This window comes from Podospora bellae-mahoneyi, chromosome 7, assembly GCF_035222275.1.
Source record: "Podospora bellae-mahoneyi strain CBS 112042 chromosome 7, whole genome shotgun sequence".
Taxonomy (NCBI): Eukaryota; Fungi; Ascomycota; class Sordariomycetes; order Sordariales; family Podosporaceae; genus Podospora; species Podospora bellae-mahoneyi.
Genome location: NC_085886.1, coordinates 2,786,176 through 2,800,466, shown reverse-complemented (window position 1 = coordinate 2,800,466; position 14,291 = coordinate 2,786,176). Strand labels below are relative to the sequence as shown.

General features: G+C 53.8%; 8 protein-coding genes across 8 annotated transcripts; 4 read left to right on the top strand and 4 right to left on the bottom strand.

Annotated features, from left to right (window-relative positions):
• Positions 1-420: 420 nt before the first annotated feature.
• QC761_710030 (uncharacterized protein) lies at positions 421-2,723 on the bottom strand. The gene is made up of 3 exons (XM_062882552.1): positions 2,124-2,723; positions 2,024-2,040; positions 421-1,953 (listed from the first exon to the last, which is right to left on the bottom strand). Exons 1-3 carry the CDS (start codon positions 2,154-2,156, stop codon positions 963-965), a joined length of 1,041 nt encoding a protein of 346 aa, XP_062728604.1. The 5' UTR covers positions 2,157-2,723; the 3' UTR covers positions 421-962.
• HAT1 (histone acetyltransferase 1) lies at positions 2,609-4,470 on the top strand (the record flags this gene model as incomplete). Its single annotated transcript, XM_062882551.1, has 2 exons — positions 2,609-2,909; positions 2,978-4,470. The coding sequence occupies exons 1-2, from the start codon at positions 2,888-2,890 to the stop codon at positions 4,468-4,470; spliced, it is 1,515 nt and encodes a 504-aa protein (XP_062728603.1). The 5' UTR covers positions 2,609-2,887.
• Positions 4,471-4,948: 478 nt separating this feature from the next.
• Positions 4,949-6,225, bottom strand: QC761_710010 (uncharacterized protein; the record flags this gene model as incomplete). Its single annotated transcript, XM_062882550.1, has 2 exons — positions 5,663-6,225; positions 4,949-5,608 (listed from the first exon to the last, which is right to left on the bottom strand). The coding sequence occupies exons 1-2, from the start codon at positions 5,816-5,818 to the stop codon at positions 4,949-4,951; spliced, it is 816 nt and encodes a 271-aa protein (XP_062728602.1). The 5' UTR covers positions 5,819-6,225.
• PRO3 (delta 1-pyrroline-5-carboxylate reductase) lies at positions 5,453-8,327 on the top strand. The gene is made up of 2 exons (XM_062882548.1): positions 5,453-6,684; positions 6,741-8,327. Exons 1-2 carry the CDS (start codon positions 6,627-6,629, stop codon positions 7,670-7,672), a joined length of 990 nt encoding a protein of 329 aa, XP_062728601.1. The 5' UTR covers positions 5,453-6,626; the 3' UTR covers positions 7,673-8,327.
• Positions 8,328-8,687: 360 nt separating this feature from the next.
• Positions 8,688-11,267, bottom strand: SSL2 (DNA repair helicase RAD25; the record flags this gene model as incomplete). The annotated part of the gene is made up of 1 exon (XM_062882547.1): positions 8,688-11,267. One exon carries the CDS (start codon positions 11,265-11,267, stop codon positions 8,688-8,690), a length of 2,580 nt encoding a protein of 859 aa, XP_062728600.1.
• Positions 11,268-11,755: 488 nt separating this feature from the next.
• QC761_709970 (uncharacterized protein) lies at positions 11,756-12,527 on the top strand (the record flags this gene model as incomplete). Its single annotated transcript, XM_062882546.1, has 2 exons — positions 11,756-12,065; positions 12,161-12,527. The coding sequence occupies exons 1-2, from the start codon at positions 12,061-12,063 to the stop codon at positions 12,525-12,527; spliced, it is 372 nt and encodes a 123-aa protein (XP_062728599.1). The 5' UTR covers positions 11,756-12,060.
• Positions 12,528-12,630: 103 nt separating this feature from the next.
• Positions 12,631-13,969, bottom strand: PRE6 (Proteasome subunit alpha type-4). The gene is made up of 4 exons (XM_062873209.1): positions 13,775-13,969; positions 13,681-13,687; positions 13,180-13,620; positions 12,631-13,123 (listed from the first exon to the last, which is right to left on the bottom strand). The coding sequence occupies exons 1-4, from the start codon at positions 13,803-13,805 to the stop codon at positions 12,796-12,798; spliced, it is 807 nt and encodes a 268-aa protein (XP_062728597.1). The 5' UTR covers positions 13,806-13,969; the 3' UTR covers positions 12,631-12,795.
• On the top strand, positions 13,264-13,836 carry QC761_0110170 (uncharacterized protein; the record flags this gene model as incomplete). The annotated part of the gene is made up of 2 exons (XM_062873210.1): positions 13,264-13,633; positions 13,814-13,836. The coding sequence occupies 2 exons, from the start codon at positions 13,264-13,266 to the stop codon at positions 13,834-13,836; spliced, it is 393 nt and encodes a 130-aa protein (XP_062728598.1).
• Positions 13,970-14,291: the final 322 nt, after the last annotated feature.

The following is a 14,291-nucleotide window of genomic DNA, read 5'->3' as shown; positions in this document are numbered from 1 at the left end:
TTTCTAGGATATACATCATGCCCTGCAGCAAAGGCAGCCCATATATTATTAACTGCAGTCAGCTCCCAAATCCGAACCCTGGTGTCACTGAAACTGAACTGTGTAAGTCAAAACCCGGATGTCTGCCAAAGATTCTTAAGATTCTTGAATATCCCATCCATCCATCCATCCATCCATCCATCCATCTTTTGACACCCACCCCAACGATTCATTGTAGCATCCAACGCTCCCCTCCTGTCCTAACAAAATGATCGTCTAAACCTGCCGCTCATCTTTCATCTCTCAAAAACCCAAAACACCCGGACATGCCCAAAAAAAACCTGACAACTTCTCTCCCCTCCCCCAAAATCTGAAACGTCCCACCACCAGGAGCAGGCCAACAGTCCTAGCCCCAGGCCCGCCCATCCCCCCCGCACACACGCACAAGCATATCCACACCACCCACCTCACCACCAACTTTGTAGTGTAGTAGCTTCGAAGACCAACATTTTCAGCCACCCATCTCAGAATCCTGTATGGATTTCCCCCTGACCCTGCGGACCTACAGGCCCTTCCTCCATGGATGTGGCCGGTTTATTTCGGGCCCGTAATCAAGGTACGGAAGGAAAGGACGACTTTGTACAACCTGACTCGAGACCTGCTATCCGAACCGATGTGTGAAGTCCAAATCTTACACACACGTTAGGTCTCCAGAGCGAGGAAGCATGCATTCCCATATACCACTGCTAAAGCCAGGAAAAGAAACCTGATATGATCAAGCATGGTAGTGGTAGTCGTACATTTAGACCCTTACCTAGTAAAAACAACGCCTTTCGTTCAACCCCACTGCTACGCTGATAATCATACACACCCATCAACCCCCTTTTTATCCCACAGAAACAATAAACATCGCTATCCAAGCCCGTCCTTTGTCCCGAAAACGCCATCAGAAAAAAAAAACCCACATATCACCTCCCCTCCCCCTAATGATGATGATGATGCCCAAACCTCGTCGCCAAAGGCAGCAACATCCCCACCACCGTCCCCAAAGTATCCCTCAACTCCAACCTCACCCCCCTTCTATTCCCCCCATTCCCAACCTCTGAATAACCCCCCCCACCTCCCTGCCCAGCATGATCATGCCCCCCAACCCCAAAAGAATTCTCCTCCTGCATAGCATGCATAGCCACATACAAAAACGTCCCCCCGCTGAACAAGAGCAGCATCCCCGTCCACCACTTCCCCCCTTCCTCCCCCTCCAAATGCTCCCCCCCCAGCATGCCCACCATGAAATACGTCACCAGCGCCCCCACCGGCGCCGCCAGGCTGAACACCATGAGATGCACCCTCGCCGCTCGTTTGCTCAACCCTTGCTTAAGCAGCGTAGACGTGAGCCCAAACGCCGCGGGGGCCTTGTGGACCAGAATGGCGAAGAAGATGATCAGGCCGACGTTCATGTTTGATGTTGTCGCTGACGCCCCCATCGCAACCCCGTCTGCTGCCGCGTGGATCACCAGTCCTATTGTCGTTGCTAGTGATCGTGATTGTTTCGGGGAGGGTGTCAAACCCCCGAGGAAGGACTCGTCCTCGAGGTCGGAATCGGGTTGGTGAGTGGAGAGGTTATCGAGGGATACGTGGCGGGATTGGGGGGGAGGGGTGAAGCGGTCTGTTAGATGGCGGGGGAGGCGGTCGATGAGGAACATGAGGGCGAAGCCGAGGATGAGGGAGAGGCCGATGTGGAAGGCTGGGAGCTCGTCGTCTTCGGTCTGAGGGGGATCATCGCGACGGTGACGGTGCGGGGCATTATCGTCGTGGTGATGGTCGGAGGAGGCGGAGGCGATGGCTTCTATGCCCTCGGGGACAATGACTATAAGGCATGATCCAACTAAAAGACCCGCGCCGAGGGAGGCGACGAAGCGGAGTTGGGATTGGGTGAGGCTGATGGATAAGGGGAGTGCGCCGGCGAGGAAGGAGCTGTAACAAACGCGAAGAGAGGGGGGTCAATTAAATGGTGGCTTGAGGAAGAAGGTTGTGATGAACATACGCCACGGCCATGACCACCTATGGAAACGAGAAACAGTGAGTTAGCTCGTTGTCTTACAAATCGCTGCGGGGAGGGGTGGCTGGCGCATCATCAAACTTACCGAGGTCACGACGAGGAAGATTAAGCCACTCATGATGGGGCACCAGGCAGGTAGATATTTGAAATTGAATAGGTATATCTATTATTTGACGGGGGGAGCAGGAGGAGAGCGGAAAAGACCCCTTTGTCGATTCATGAGGGTCAAGACGGGCCCAACCACCCAATTTGCGACGGCCGCCCAGAAAAAGATAACGGTGGTGTCGTCGCAAAGGCAAAAAGGTTGGTGATCAATGGCGGACGATCTGGCCGCAAGATGCGCAAGACGGCCCCGCCAGCCCGTTACGCTTGGCTGGATTGGGTTAGGGTTGTACAGATTGAGGTGAGAACCCCTGGTGGGAGTCTCGATTGGGAAGGGCTGGTTATTGCACAATGCGAGGAAACTGCGAGGAACTGCGAGGAGGAGAGGATGGGTTGGCTTGGTTGGACAGTGAGAATGAGGGGTGTTGTGGTATCGGGTAGCCAGTGAACACATGGACTTCGTACATTCTCTTGTTATTCACCTAGTTGTGAACGTTGTGAATGTTGCCAGTTGGAGCTCAAGTGGCAGCAAGGATGTCAAAGGTGGCCCGAGCTTTCAATTAAACCGTCGCAGTGGAACGCGCCGTACGATTAGAGCGCGTCGCGAACCACTTTCACATCGACGACTTGAAGCTTTTGTTGTCGCATTCAAGCCGCACAACCTCACCAGCTGCAGGACTTTATTTTGCTTACCAGCCGCATACCAGCCGCATACATCCTATAGCAACCGCCAGCCGTATCACTACTATGGCCGACGACGACGGCGCCTGTAAGCTACTCCAGCTTTCTTCACTCCACGCAAACCAATATACTAACCAGCTTTCCTTACCTACCTAGGGACGGCCTCCGCCAACGAGGCTTTCGTGATCTCTCTCGTTGCCCCAGGCTCCAATGGAAAAGAGTCCAAATTCCACCCCAGATTCACATACCCCATCTTTGGCGAAGAGGAGGAAATCTTTGGCTACCAAGACCTCCAAATCAACCTCCGCTACAATGCGACCGACATGCGCCCTAACCTCCAGATCAAGTTCAGCAAGCAGTTCCCCGCCATAGGCGACGCCGAACCCCTCGACATCAAGGAAGTCCTCTCCGAGTTCCTCCCCGAGGTCGCCTTCCAACCCCTGAAAGATTGGAAATCCGAACTTGCCAAACCCCGCGACGACTGGACACCCCCCGGCGAGCTCCTCACCAGCTTCACCAACAAGGCAGGCCGCTTTGAAGTCTGGAAAGGCTCCCTCTCCGACCCAGCCGTCAAGCAGCTCGTCAAGCGCATCCAGATTCTCGTCCCCCTCTTCATCGAGGGCGGCACCGCCATCAACGTCGACGACAAAGACGCCGGCCACTGGACCGTCTTCTTCCTCTACCAAAAGAAAACCGACCCCTCCAATAAGAAACCAACCTACATCTTCGCCGGCTACTCCACCGTCTACCGCTTCTTCTTCCTCCACCTCCCCCCAACCCCACCAACCACCCCCCTTTCTGACAACACCTCCTCACCCTCCCCAATCAACGACCCCATCGTAATCAAGGAAGACTTCCCCCTCGGCACCCCCACAGTCGACATCACCACCCTCCCCTGCCGCTCCCGCATCTCCCAGTTCCTCATCCTCCCCCCCTTCCAGCACCTCTCCCTCGGCTCCCGCCTCTACCACACGGTCTACCAAACCTACCTCTCCCACCCCCCCACAAAGGAAATCACCGTCGAGGACCCAAACGAGGCCTTTGACGACATGCGCGACATCAACGACCTCCGCCGTTTGCGTTCCCTCCCCTCCTTCCAAGCCCTCCAGATCAACACCTCCACCCCGATCCCCAAAACAGGGCCCGTACCCAAAAACATCATCGACGAGGCCGCCGCCGAAAAGGTACGCAAAGAGGCAAAGATTACAAAGAGGCAGTTTTATCGCGTCCTGGAAATGCACCTCATGTCCCGGCTGGGAGAGTCTGTCCGTCCGGGCATCGGCCTGGACGAGAGCAAAAAAGTTGCCAGTGCGACGGAGAGGAAGGAGTACGCGCTCTGGAAGTTGATGCTCAAGAAGAGGCTGTACGTGCACAATAGGGACGCGCTTGGACAGCTCCAACTAGAAGAGAGGGTGGAGAAGCTGGGGGAGGTGGTGAAGGGGGTTGAGTTTGATTATGCGAGGTTGCTTGTCAAGATGGAGGATCAGGAGCAGAAGCTGAGGGAGGAGGGCGAGGGGGTGATGAATGGGAAGGGGAAGAGGAAGGCGACGACGAAGGTGGTTGATGATGACGATAATGGGGAGAGTGTGAGGAAGAAGGCTAGGGTTGAGGATGAGGAGGAGGAGGAGGAGGAGGAGAAGGAGGAGTAGCAGTAGTGGTGGTGGTGGTGGTAGTAGTAGTAGTAGTAGTAGTAGTAAATTTGGTAGCAAGCAAAGCTTGGTAACAGGCCAGGATCATGCGGATTATTTCTCTGGTGGTTTTTTTTTTTTTTTTGTACGTTTACTTTTGTGTGCAAATTTTACAGCGGCGTTTCTGGTTTGGTGTTGGGAGGCAGGCATGCAGGTAGTCGGTATAAAACAGCATCCCGTGTCAATAATTAAGCTACAGTTCTTTTCCCAGACGCTTCTTCAAAGATGCCTGTACCTACCTCCAAGTCCCACAAGATATATATATACACACAAGCACTATAGGTATGGTATCACACCTAATCAACAGCCGTCCAATCCTGCTTTTCCTCCCCATAAAAATAAAAATAAACGCCCCAAACACCCGCTGTTTCCCCAAGTTATTATTTCCCCCTTCCCAAAACGCCATACATACCATAACAAATCTCCACCAGTAAAACACTCAAGAGTGATGATCCCCATTAGTCCTCTCCCCCCAATGCCCACACCCACCCCCCATCGCCTCCTCCCACTCCTCCCACTCCTCATCACACATCCTCTCATCATCCTCCCCCAGCTCGCTCGTCTCCTCCCACAACTTGCTCAACTCGGCCTCATTCTCCGGACTAACCGCCCAAATCCCCTCCCTCTGCCTCTTATGCCGCTCCCTATCCTCCTCAATCCTCTGCTCAACCTGCTTCCTATCCAACTTCATCTTCCCTTTCCCACCACCACCACCACCACCACCACCACCAGTAGAAACCCTAGTCTGCGGCGTAGGCACCCCCCCACCCCCACCCACATTACCATCCCCAACAGCAGTAGTAGGCGACGACATGAGCGCCAGATCCTGTTGCGCGGCAGAATACCTCTCCCTCAACACCTCCTCAATCTGACTCAGCAGCTCCCCATCAAGAAACGACTTTGCCGCCAACGCCTGCAGGACCTTCCTCGCAACTTTGACGTTTGCGATCCCGGTCCCATCTTCGGGAGCGACAGCGTCAACGACGCGGATGATGTCCCGCTGCATGAGAACAACGTATTCAGGGTGGGATTCCTTCTGGGCGAGGTCGAGGAAGTGTTCGATAAAGTACATAATGTTGGCGCGGGTGTTCATGTTGTTCTGTCCTTTTGTCAGTAATGATGTGGGGATGTAAGGGGCGGAGGGTAAAGGGACCTTTTCAAGCTGCTCCAAAATGCAAGAATGCAAATCCTCCCCCATCTCATGGTGTTTAAGCGCGAACTGGGCCGCCTTTTGGGCAGACGTAACCGAGGCGTTGAGTTGCCTCAGTTGGTTTGTGAAGCGCATTCGCACTTCGAAGGGGTCGGCCATTTTTTTGGTGGAGTGATGGTGGTGATGATGATGATGATGATGGTTTGTGCCGGTTGGGTTGTTGTTGTTGATGTAGTTGGAAAGGTTTTTTATTTTTTGGCTATTGTTTTTGGACCATTTTGTATTGTTGGGGGTGTTATTGACTTTTGGACCATGACCAGCGGCGGCGCGTTCTGGTTGTGGGTTTTGCGGTTGCTGTCTTGGCACAGTTGTATTTGAAGATGATGGTTGTTGTTGAGCTGCTGGACCTTGATGGGCAATTGGAGGCTTGTGAGAGTCGTCTATTACCTAGTGATGGCTCGTGCACCACCGCCCTGGGGATACGGGTAATCTAGGCGCTTTTTGGGTAGGCGGTGAGGGTTGTGGCGGGGGATAGTGGGGTGAGTTTTTGGCCACTTGGACCCTGGGAAATGGTTTTGGAATTTTAAAAAGATGTTGGTGACACAAGAAGAGGGTGTGGAAGATGAGTTGTGATGGGTTTGGTGATGAGAGTTCGGTGTGATAAATGGTAGAAACAAAAAAAATGAAATAAAAAAAAATGGTCAGCTGTTGCCCGTGATTTATTATAGTGTGTGTGTTCATGTTGCTCTTTCTTTTTCTTCTGTCTGTTATATTATCAAAATTGCCCCTCTCCGTCACAAGAGTGTCCACAAAAGTTGAGTGAGTCTTCAAACGCAGCAACTTACACGCACCTTCTTTCACATCTCCGAACTTTGGCACAAGTTTTCGGTGAGCACATCTCAACTCACATAACCTATCGGTCAATCTCACATTTATACTACACATCTAAACCCAACTACACAACACAATGAGCGCTTCTCAAACCACCAGCTCCCCCGAGCTCACCATGGCCGTCATCGGCTGCGGTATGTCCCCCCCTCACCCCCCTTCCCACCACTCACATAACTAACTTTCCCCCCAGGAACAATGGGCATAGCAATCCTCTCCGGCATCCTCGCCTCCCTCGACGAGAAATCCACCTCCCCCACCCCCTCCGGCACCTCCACCCCCCTCTACGAAACAACCACCACCCCCCGCCTCCCCTCCAAATTCATCGCCTGCGTCAAACGTCCCGAATCCGCCAAAAAGCTCAAGACCGCCTTCTCCTCCTACACCACCCCGGTAACAATCCTCACAAACTCCAACCTCCCCGCCGTCCAATCCGCCGACATCATCCTCCTGGCCTGCAAACCCTACATGGTTAACGAACTCCTCTCCGAACCCTCCCTCGCCCCCTCCCTCAGTGGTAAACTCCTCATCTCTATCCTCGCCGGCGTAACCGAAACCCAGCTCTCCCAAACCCTCACCACCGCCAACGGCGGCCAGCCCGTGAACTGCCAAATCGTCCGCGCAATGCCAAACACTGCCTCCCTCATCAGGGAAAGCATGACTGTCATCGGAATTAGCAACCCCCCTCTTGACCCCGAGACGATGGGGACGGTTACCTGGATTTTCAAGCGGATTGGCGAGGTTGTCTACCTCCCTCCGTCAAACATGGATGTTTGCACTTCGCTGTGTGGGTCAGGGCCGGCTTTTTTTGCGTTGATGCTTGAGGCTGCTATTGATGGGGCTGTTGCGATGGGTTTGCCGAGGGCGGAGGCGCAGAGGATGGCTGCGCAGACTATGAAGGGGGCTGCGGGGTTGGTGCTGAATGGGGATCACCCTGCGTTGTTGAGGGATAAGGTTAGCACGCCGGGGGGGTGCACAATTGGGGGGTTGTTGGTTCTGGAGGAGGGGAGGGTGAGGGGGACGGTTGCTAGGGCTGTGAGGGAGGCGACGGTGGTGGCTAGTCAATTGGGGCAGGGGGTGCAGGGGGTTAATGGGACGCGGTTTCCCGGTAATAACTTCCAGTAGGGTGGGGAGTGAGGAAAAGCCTCATGAGGGTGGTGAAGATAAGGGGGTTTGGGTGAGTTGGGACGCGGTATCCTCCTGAACACTTCCAGCAGGATGGTGGGAATGGGGGAACCGGTGTGAACTGTCAGCAGTCCCGGTGGGGGGAGTGATATGGTGAATCATGGGACTTGGACGGCGAATTTTCAAATAACCGCCTGCCAGATTGGAAGATGAGGGAAGGAGAGTATGGCATGAGGCCGTCCGACAGCGACTATTCCCAGCAGGATGGGAGAATGAGAGGGAGACAGCTTGAGATGAGGTCGTCTGGGAGCTACAATTCTCAAAAAGACGGGGCGTCAGTGGATGGGAGGGCGGCATCAGATGGGGTATCATTCTCTCCAAAAAGATGGGAATCAGTGGGTAGAGGGGTGGAGGTCAATCTTGGGGCTGCTCGTGGAAGGGGGTTCGGTTTGTGCGAGGTTCTCGCCGAGGCAGTGAGGGGGGCGTATCGATCTCTCGCAGATTCATTAGACTTTCGAGCATTGTTTGAAAGAATACCTACTTGGGTTGAAAAGGATGATCTTCATTAGGCTGTTTACCTCTTTGAAAGGGGGGGAGAGATTTGCCATGGCAGGTGTATACATCAAAGACACTATGCCCGACTTAGATCATGGCTCTAGAATTGGTTTTCTTTTTTTTATTGGTTTTATTTATTTTTTATTTTTTTTATAGAATTTTGATGTTCCAGAACATCAGGCAAATGCAGTTCACGATGGCATCATGTATTGGTCATGCAATTAACAGTTCTCACGAAACAGAGCCAAAGGCACACTGTCTATATACCCCCTTCTCGGAGCAAGCCATCCAGCCCAACCCCATCCCAAGCCCAACGCCACTTGTGATATGATGCTGTGTCAATCTTGTTGATCCAAAAAAAAAAAATACAATCTAATACACCCTTTGCCCTGCTCGCTAAACGTCTCAAAACGCCAAAAGCCACTGCTACGACAACGCAAAGCCGCAATGGACACGTCCCTTATCTCGCCCCCTTAATCTTCTCCTTCTCCCTCTGAATCTTCTTAAAGAACGAATTCTGCCCCCCAGCATCCGCCTTCTTCCCCGCCCCCTTGCCCTTTAACCCCTTATTCGCAGCCTTGTTCTGCTCAATATACGCCATATCCTGCCCACCCGACAGCTCCCCAAGCGTACCCGCTGTCCTCCTAACCCCATTCCCAGCCTTCCTTCCCCTGGCACCCCCAGCACCTCTCCTGCCAGAGGGCTTCCCAAACAGATCATCAGTCTCGGCGTCTTGCTCAAAGCCCTTCTCATTGTCGACCAACGTTCGTTGAAGAAGCTCCCGGCGTTCCTGAGGCGTGGCAAAGGCAAGATCGGGCGTGTCGTTGATGTTGGCTAACTGAGTGATAACCTTGAAGGCGTACCCCTGATCAACGAGGAAGGCCTGGCGCTTGGAGGAGTAGTACATCTCTTGGGTGTCTTTCGATACCAGAGAGTAGAAAAAGGCGTTGAAGCCTTCATCGTTACGACGCTTGGCTCGTAGGATACGGCCGAGACGCTGGGCCTCTTGCCTACGGGAGCCGAAATGAGAGGAAATCTGGATGAGACAGGTTGCTTCGGGCAGATCGAGGGAGGTGTCGCCAATCTTGGACAAGAAGAGAGTGTTGACATCGGGATTGTGCTGAAAGTTTTCGAGGACTTGCATGCGCTCCGCCTGGCCGGTGCCGCCGTAGATGAAGACCTTTTTGAGTTTGAGAGCATACTGTTTGAGAGAGTAAAGCTCATCAGAGAAGACGATGATCTTGTCGCCGCGCGCTTCGTGATAGTTGATCAGGTACTGGCAAGCTTGGAATTTCCTCGGGTTCATGGCGTAGAGGGTGCGCTTCATGTGGGAGTTGGCGCGGAGATACTCGTCGTAGAATTCCGGGGGCATGGAACACCACACTTCTGCGCACTGGACCTTGGCGATGTGGCCTTGTTGAGATAATTCCATCCAGTTGGCCTCATAGAGCTTGGGCCCGATGAGGAAGTTGAGATGGGAGATCTTGTCATCCTCACGGAGGAGGGTGGCGGTGAGACCAAGCTTAGAGTGCGACTTGATAGACGAGATGACGCGACGGAAGACATCGGCGGGGACGACGTGGACTTCGTCGAGGAGCATCAGACCCCATTCTCGCCCTCTGAGGAAATCCATCATCTTCTTACTGTCGTGAGACCGTTCTCTGGAGTTGGTCACCATGGAGTATGTGGTGACAATGATGCCAGTACTCCCCGAGAACTTGTTCTTGCTGTCGGCTGTGAAGACAGCGATGTCCTCTGGGTTGATGTTGGACCACTTGAGGAACTCCTGGCGCCACTGGACGACTGACATAGAACTCGTGCAGAGGACAATAACTCCCTTCCTGATGGTACAAGCAGCCGTGATACCCACCAACGTTTTGCCCGCTCCGCAAGGCAAGACAATGATACCGCTCTTGGCTCTGCCGTTGCCAAACATCTTGCTGAGACTCTTCTCCTGGTACGGCCGGATCAGAGTGTTGGGCCGGAGGTCAATCTCGAGGTTAGGGTTCACATTGTCGTTTCGGAAGTCGTACTCTTCGAGGATTGGGAAGCCGATCTCCAGGCACTGTTTCTGCACCGTTTCGACCGAGGCATCCGAGATCTCAAAAGAGTGAACGGCTTCCTTCTCGTCATCATCATCTTCTTCATTCAAGGCAGCAAAGACATCGGCCTCGGCGCCTGCCTGCCCTTGCTCGCCATTTTGATTATTCCCCTGCTTCAGATCGGCCTGGTGGACGCCGGCAGCGTTCTTGGTGCCGGGAATGACCAAGCCGGCCATGGTGGGCGCATAGCTGGTGCTGATGTCAGTAGTCCCAGAGATGCGGGCTGCACGAATTTGTGGATCAGCCAACAGCTTCTGAAGCAGTTGTGTATCAACGCTCTCTACAAAGTACTTGTTGTTCTTGAGCACGAGCTTTACCTTGCCGTAGCTCTGGGTACAACTGCTAATGAAGTTGAGAATCCTGGGAGGCAGCGGTGTCTTCAGGAAGCGATCGAGTGTGTTTATGATATCTTGCGGCCTGAGACCAATCGACACAGCGGCATACAAGCTGTGCGTTGTGATGCGGTACTCGTGAAGCAGAGATGGACGCGACTTTGGCTCGGCAATGGTGATCAGAAAGTCTGTGGCCTGCTCTGACAGCGGGCTGAAACGCTCTAGCACAATGGTCCCGTCCGGCTCGATCCAGAGCGGGCGGTTCTGGTGATCGGGCTTGAGCTGGTAGTGAGAGTAGTCTCTCTTCTTGAAGTACTGAGAGGCGGCATCGTAGGTTCTTTGACCCGCCTCCTCACCGCCGTCCACATTCTTGGAGGTGAGGGCCCACTTGTTCACGAACTGGTCCGCCTCCTTCGCGAGCATGTCCTCGCGCTGCTTCTGAGCGTCATCGACATCCTCGTCGTTCAAAAAGTCCTCATCCTCCTCGGACATCATGGAGCTATCAAGACTGCGCGGGGTGCCAGGACCGGGCGTTGAGAGCGCCGAGGTGCGACCAGCTTTCGCCGCCGCACCCTGAGTGCCAGGCGCCTTTCTCTTCGGCGGCATCTTGTCCCAATGTATCTTATCGGTACGGGCGCGGCGAGGTTGCCGCAAATAAACGCCGGGCGATGGGATGGCAGCGACTCTTTTGTCAGTGGCAATTGGGTGGTGAGAAAGAGAAGTTGAAAGTTCAATGGCAAGAGTTGAAACGGCGCTCTGACATAGTGGCTGCGGGTTGGTTGCCTGTTGGTTGACTAATCCAAGGGTGTGCCTTGCGAAGCCCCACAGTGCAGTTCTTCCCACAGCCCCTTCCACGTGCACGGTGCGCTCCCGAGTCCCGACCACCGGTACCTGTTCACCCACTTCCCGGGTACCTCTTCACTGGTCTCTACAGAGTAAAATATTCACTACAAATCTTACTTAAGTCCCAAACCACCAACCGACCAACAACATTCCTCTCACACACCAACAGCCCCATTCTAGAAGCTCCGTCTGTTGGTTCCAAACCTTGATCTTCTCATGCACAGTTCCTGGAGTGCATCCGTCTCTTGCCCTGTAGAAGCCCCACGTAATAAAGGTACATGTCCCCACACTTCTTATAAATAATGCCAAGCTTTTATCACCGGCCCCACTCCACCGCTTCTGCCACGCCCCCCCACCCACCAAACCCCTACTACAACCTTCTACACCATGATGAGGAGGGCTCCTCCAAAGCCGATACCTAATTTAACAAACCACGGGATAGCCAAGCCGTATCTCCGATCCTTGCCCACCCTCCGAATCTCACAAACCAACTGCCTTACGATAATCACCAACGAAAGCTTAACCACCACCGCAAGGACTACCCCCCTTTGACAACATGTGGTACGTACACCTCATTTCCCCAAACAACACCATCACACCTTATCCCAACCAGCCCATCACAACATAGGTCTCGCTCGCTGACGCTCGCCTCCCAGTAAACATATCCTAAACGCCCAAGTCTCGATCCGCTCCCCCTGCTGCAGGAAATGGTTCGACTGCGTAGACTGCCATACCGAATCCCAAACCCACCCCCTCCTCCAGTCCTTCGAGATGGTCTTCGCCTGCAAAAAGTGCAAAAAGTGCTTCCGCAAGGACGTCAAAGAGTTTGAGGAGGCGGACGAGTACTGCCCCCACTGCGACAATCACTTCGTCCTCGACGCCCTCACCCCCAAGGCCGCCATCACCGTCGAGGCCGACGATGTCCGGGTCGACGCCAGGATGCTCAAGGATGACAGGGTAGCCGCCAAGAAAGAAAGGCCGACCGTGTTTGATCCCGATGCCGATGTTGACAAGTTGGGTTAAGTAAGGAGGAAGAAGACCAAGAAAGCATATGTATAAAACAAAGCGAGCGTTTACTACTTACTGGATTTGCGATACCCATGGAAGAAGAATAAAAACATTACATCTGGGAGATGACAGCATGGAGTCTTGCCATCTTTGATATGAATTCATCGTGTGAACTGCAAGTGGGTGGTATTATCATACATTTGAATTCCTCAACCAACCAGCGCTCGCTTCTGCTCTAAAAGCCAGGCGCCACCCCATCTATCTCTGCTCCTTGACCAACACCCTACTGCTCAGACTCATCCTTTTGCCGAGTCAATATGGCAGCACTGCCCTGCCCTGGAGTCCGGCCCTTCTTCTTCTTGTCCGCCTCTTCTTGCTTCTCCTGCTCGATATTCTTGACGTAATTCTCAATATCCTCCACCGGCAGCAACTCCAACGTCTTGCCAGGCGCCATGATGGCAATCTCGATATTCTTGGCGCCAGTTTGCACCACCTCCAACAAAGACTTGATGGCGAGTCGAACAGTGGCTTCCCGGTCCATATCCTCCTTGTAGTTGCGCTCGAGGAACTCGCGGACTGTCTTGCTGGAACGGCCGATGGCATTCGCTTTCCTTGAATGGGTATCAGCATCCTTCTACCCCAAAATCCCAGAACCAAAAAACCTTACCAAGCAGAATAGATCCCCGACGGCTCCGTCTGATACAACCTCGGCACCTCACTCCCCTTATCAAACCCCACAATCAACGTGGAGATGCCAAAAGGTCTCACGCCACCACTCTGTGTGTACCGCTGCTGCACTCCGGCAACGTACTTGGTGATGTACTCGATCGTAACGGGGTCCTCGAGGTTGAGCCTGTGGGACTGGGCCTCTAACCGGGCCTTGTCGACGAGGATGCGGGCGTCGGCGTTGAGGCCGGCAAAGGCGAGGCAAACGTGCGTGTCGATGAGGCCGATCTTGGAGGGGGTAATGCGGGTGTCTTGGAGCTTCATGGCTGAGCGCTTCTCGCAGCCGAGGACGACGACATCTTGGCCTTTGACGCCTACGGCGCAGGTTCCTCGCTTGACGGCCTCGCCGGCGTATTCGACTTGGAAGACGTGGCCGTCGGGACTGGGGAGGGGGGGTTAGTTTGGGTTTGAGGAGAGAGGGTGGTGGTGGTGGGAAAGGTACCTGAAGACTGTACGTGGTAAGGGTTGTTAGTGATGGCTGCAAGGATGTGGGGAATTGGTGGTGGTGTTGGGGTTGGATGGGAGGTAACACGTACCTGAGAGCGCTCTATCGTAGCCCGATGCCATGATTGTAGATTTCTGGGGGTTTGGATGTTAAGTCTGGAGGTTCGAGTACTGGTTCGGGGGTTTAGATGGCAATTCGGGCAGTGGGGTTGGGCAGTGGAATTCGAGGTCGTGGTGGTTGATGTTGGCTTTGGTTTGGAAGGGCAGGCTACCACAGCTGTGACGACGAGCTTGAGGCTGACAGCTCCCCCCAGCCCAGCTCCAAGAGGGGAAGCACAGACCATTCTGCCAAGCCATATCTCTCAGTGTTCTCGCGGGGCAGCTGCTGCCGCTGCTGAAAGTCAGTTGCAGCTGGCAGCGGGGTTTAGGCGGGCCGGCTGTTTTAACAGTGTGTGAACCGATGTCGCTGCTCTCATTGAAATCTCAAAGTTGAAGTCATACTCTCTGTTATATATCGGCCCCCGACCCACGGTCTTGGACGAGACAGGCGCTCAGTTTATAATCAGTTCCTCTGCCGGGCGCATCATATAGATCCAGCTTTACCCCGAA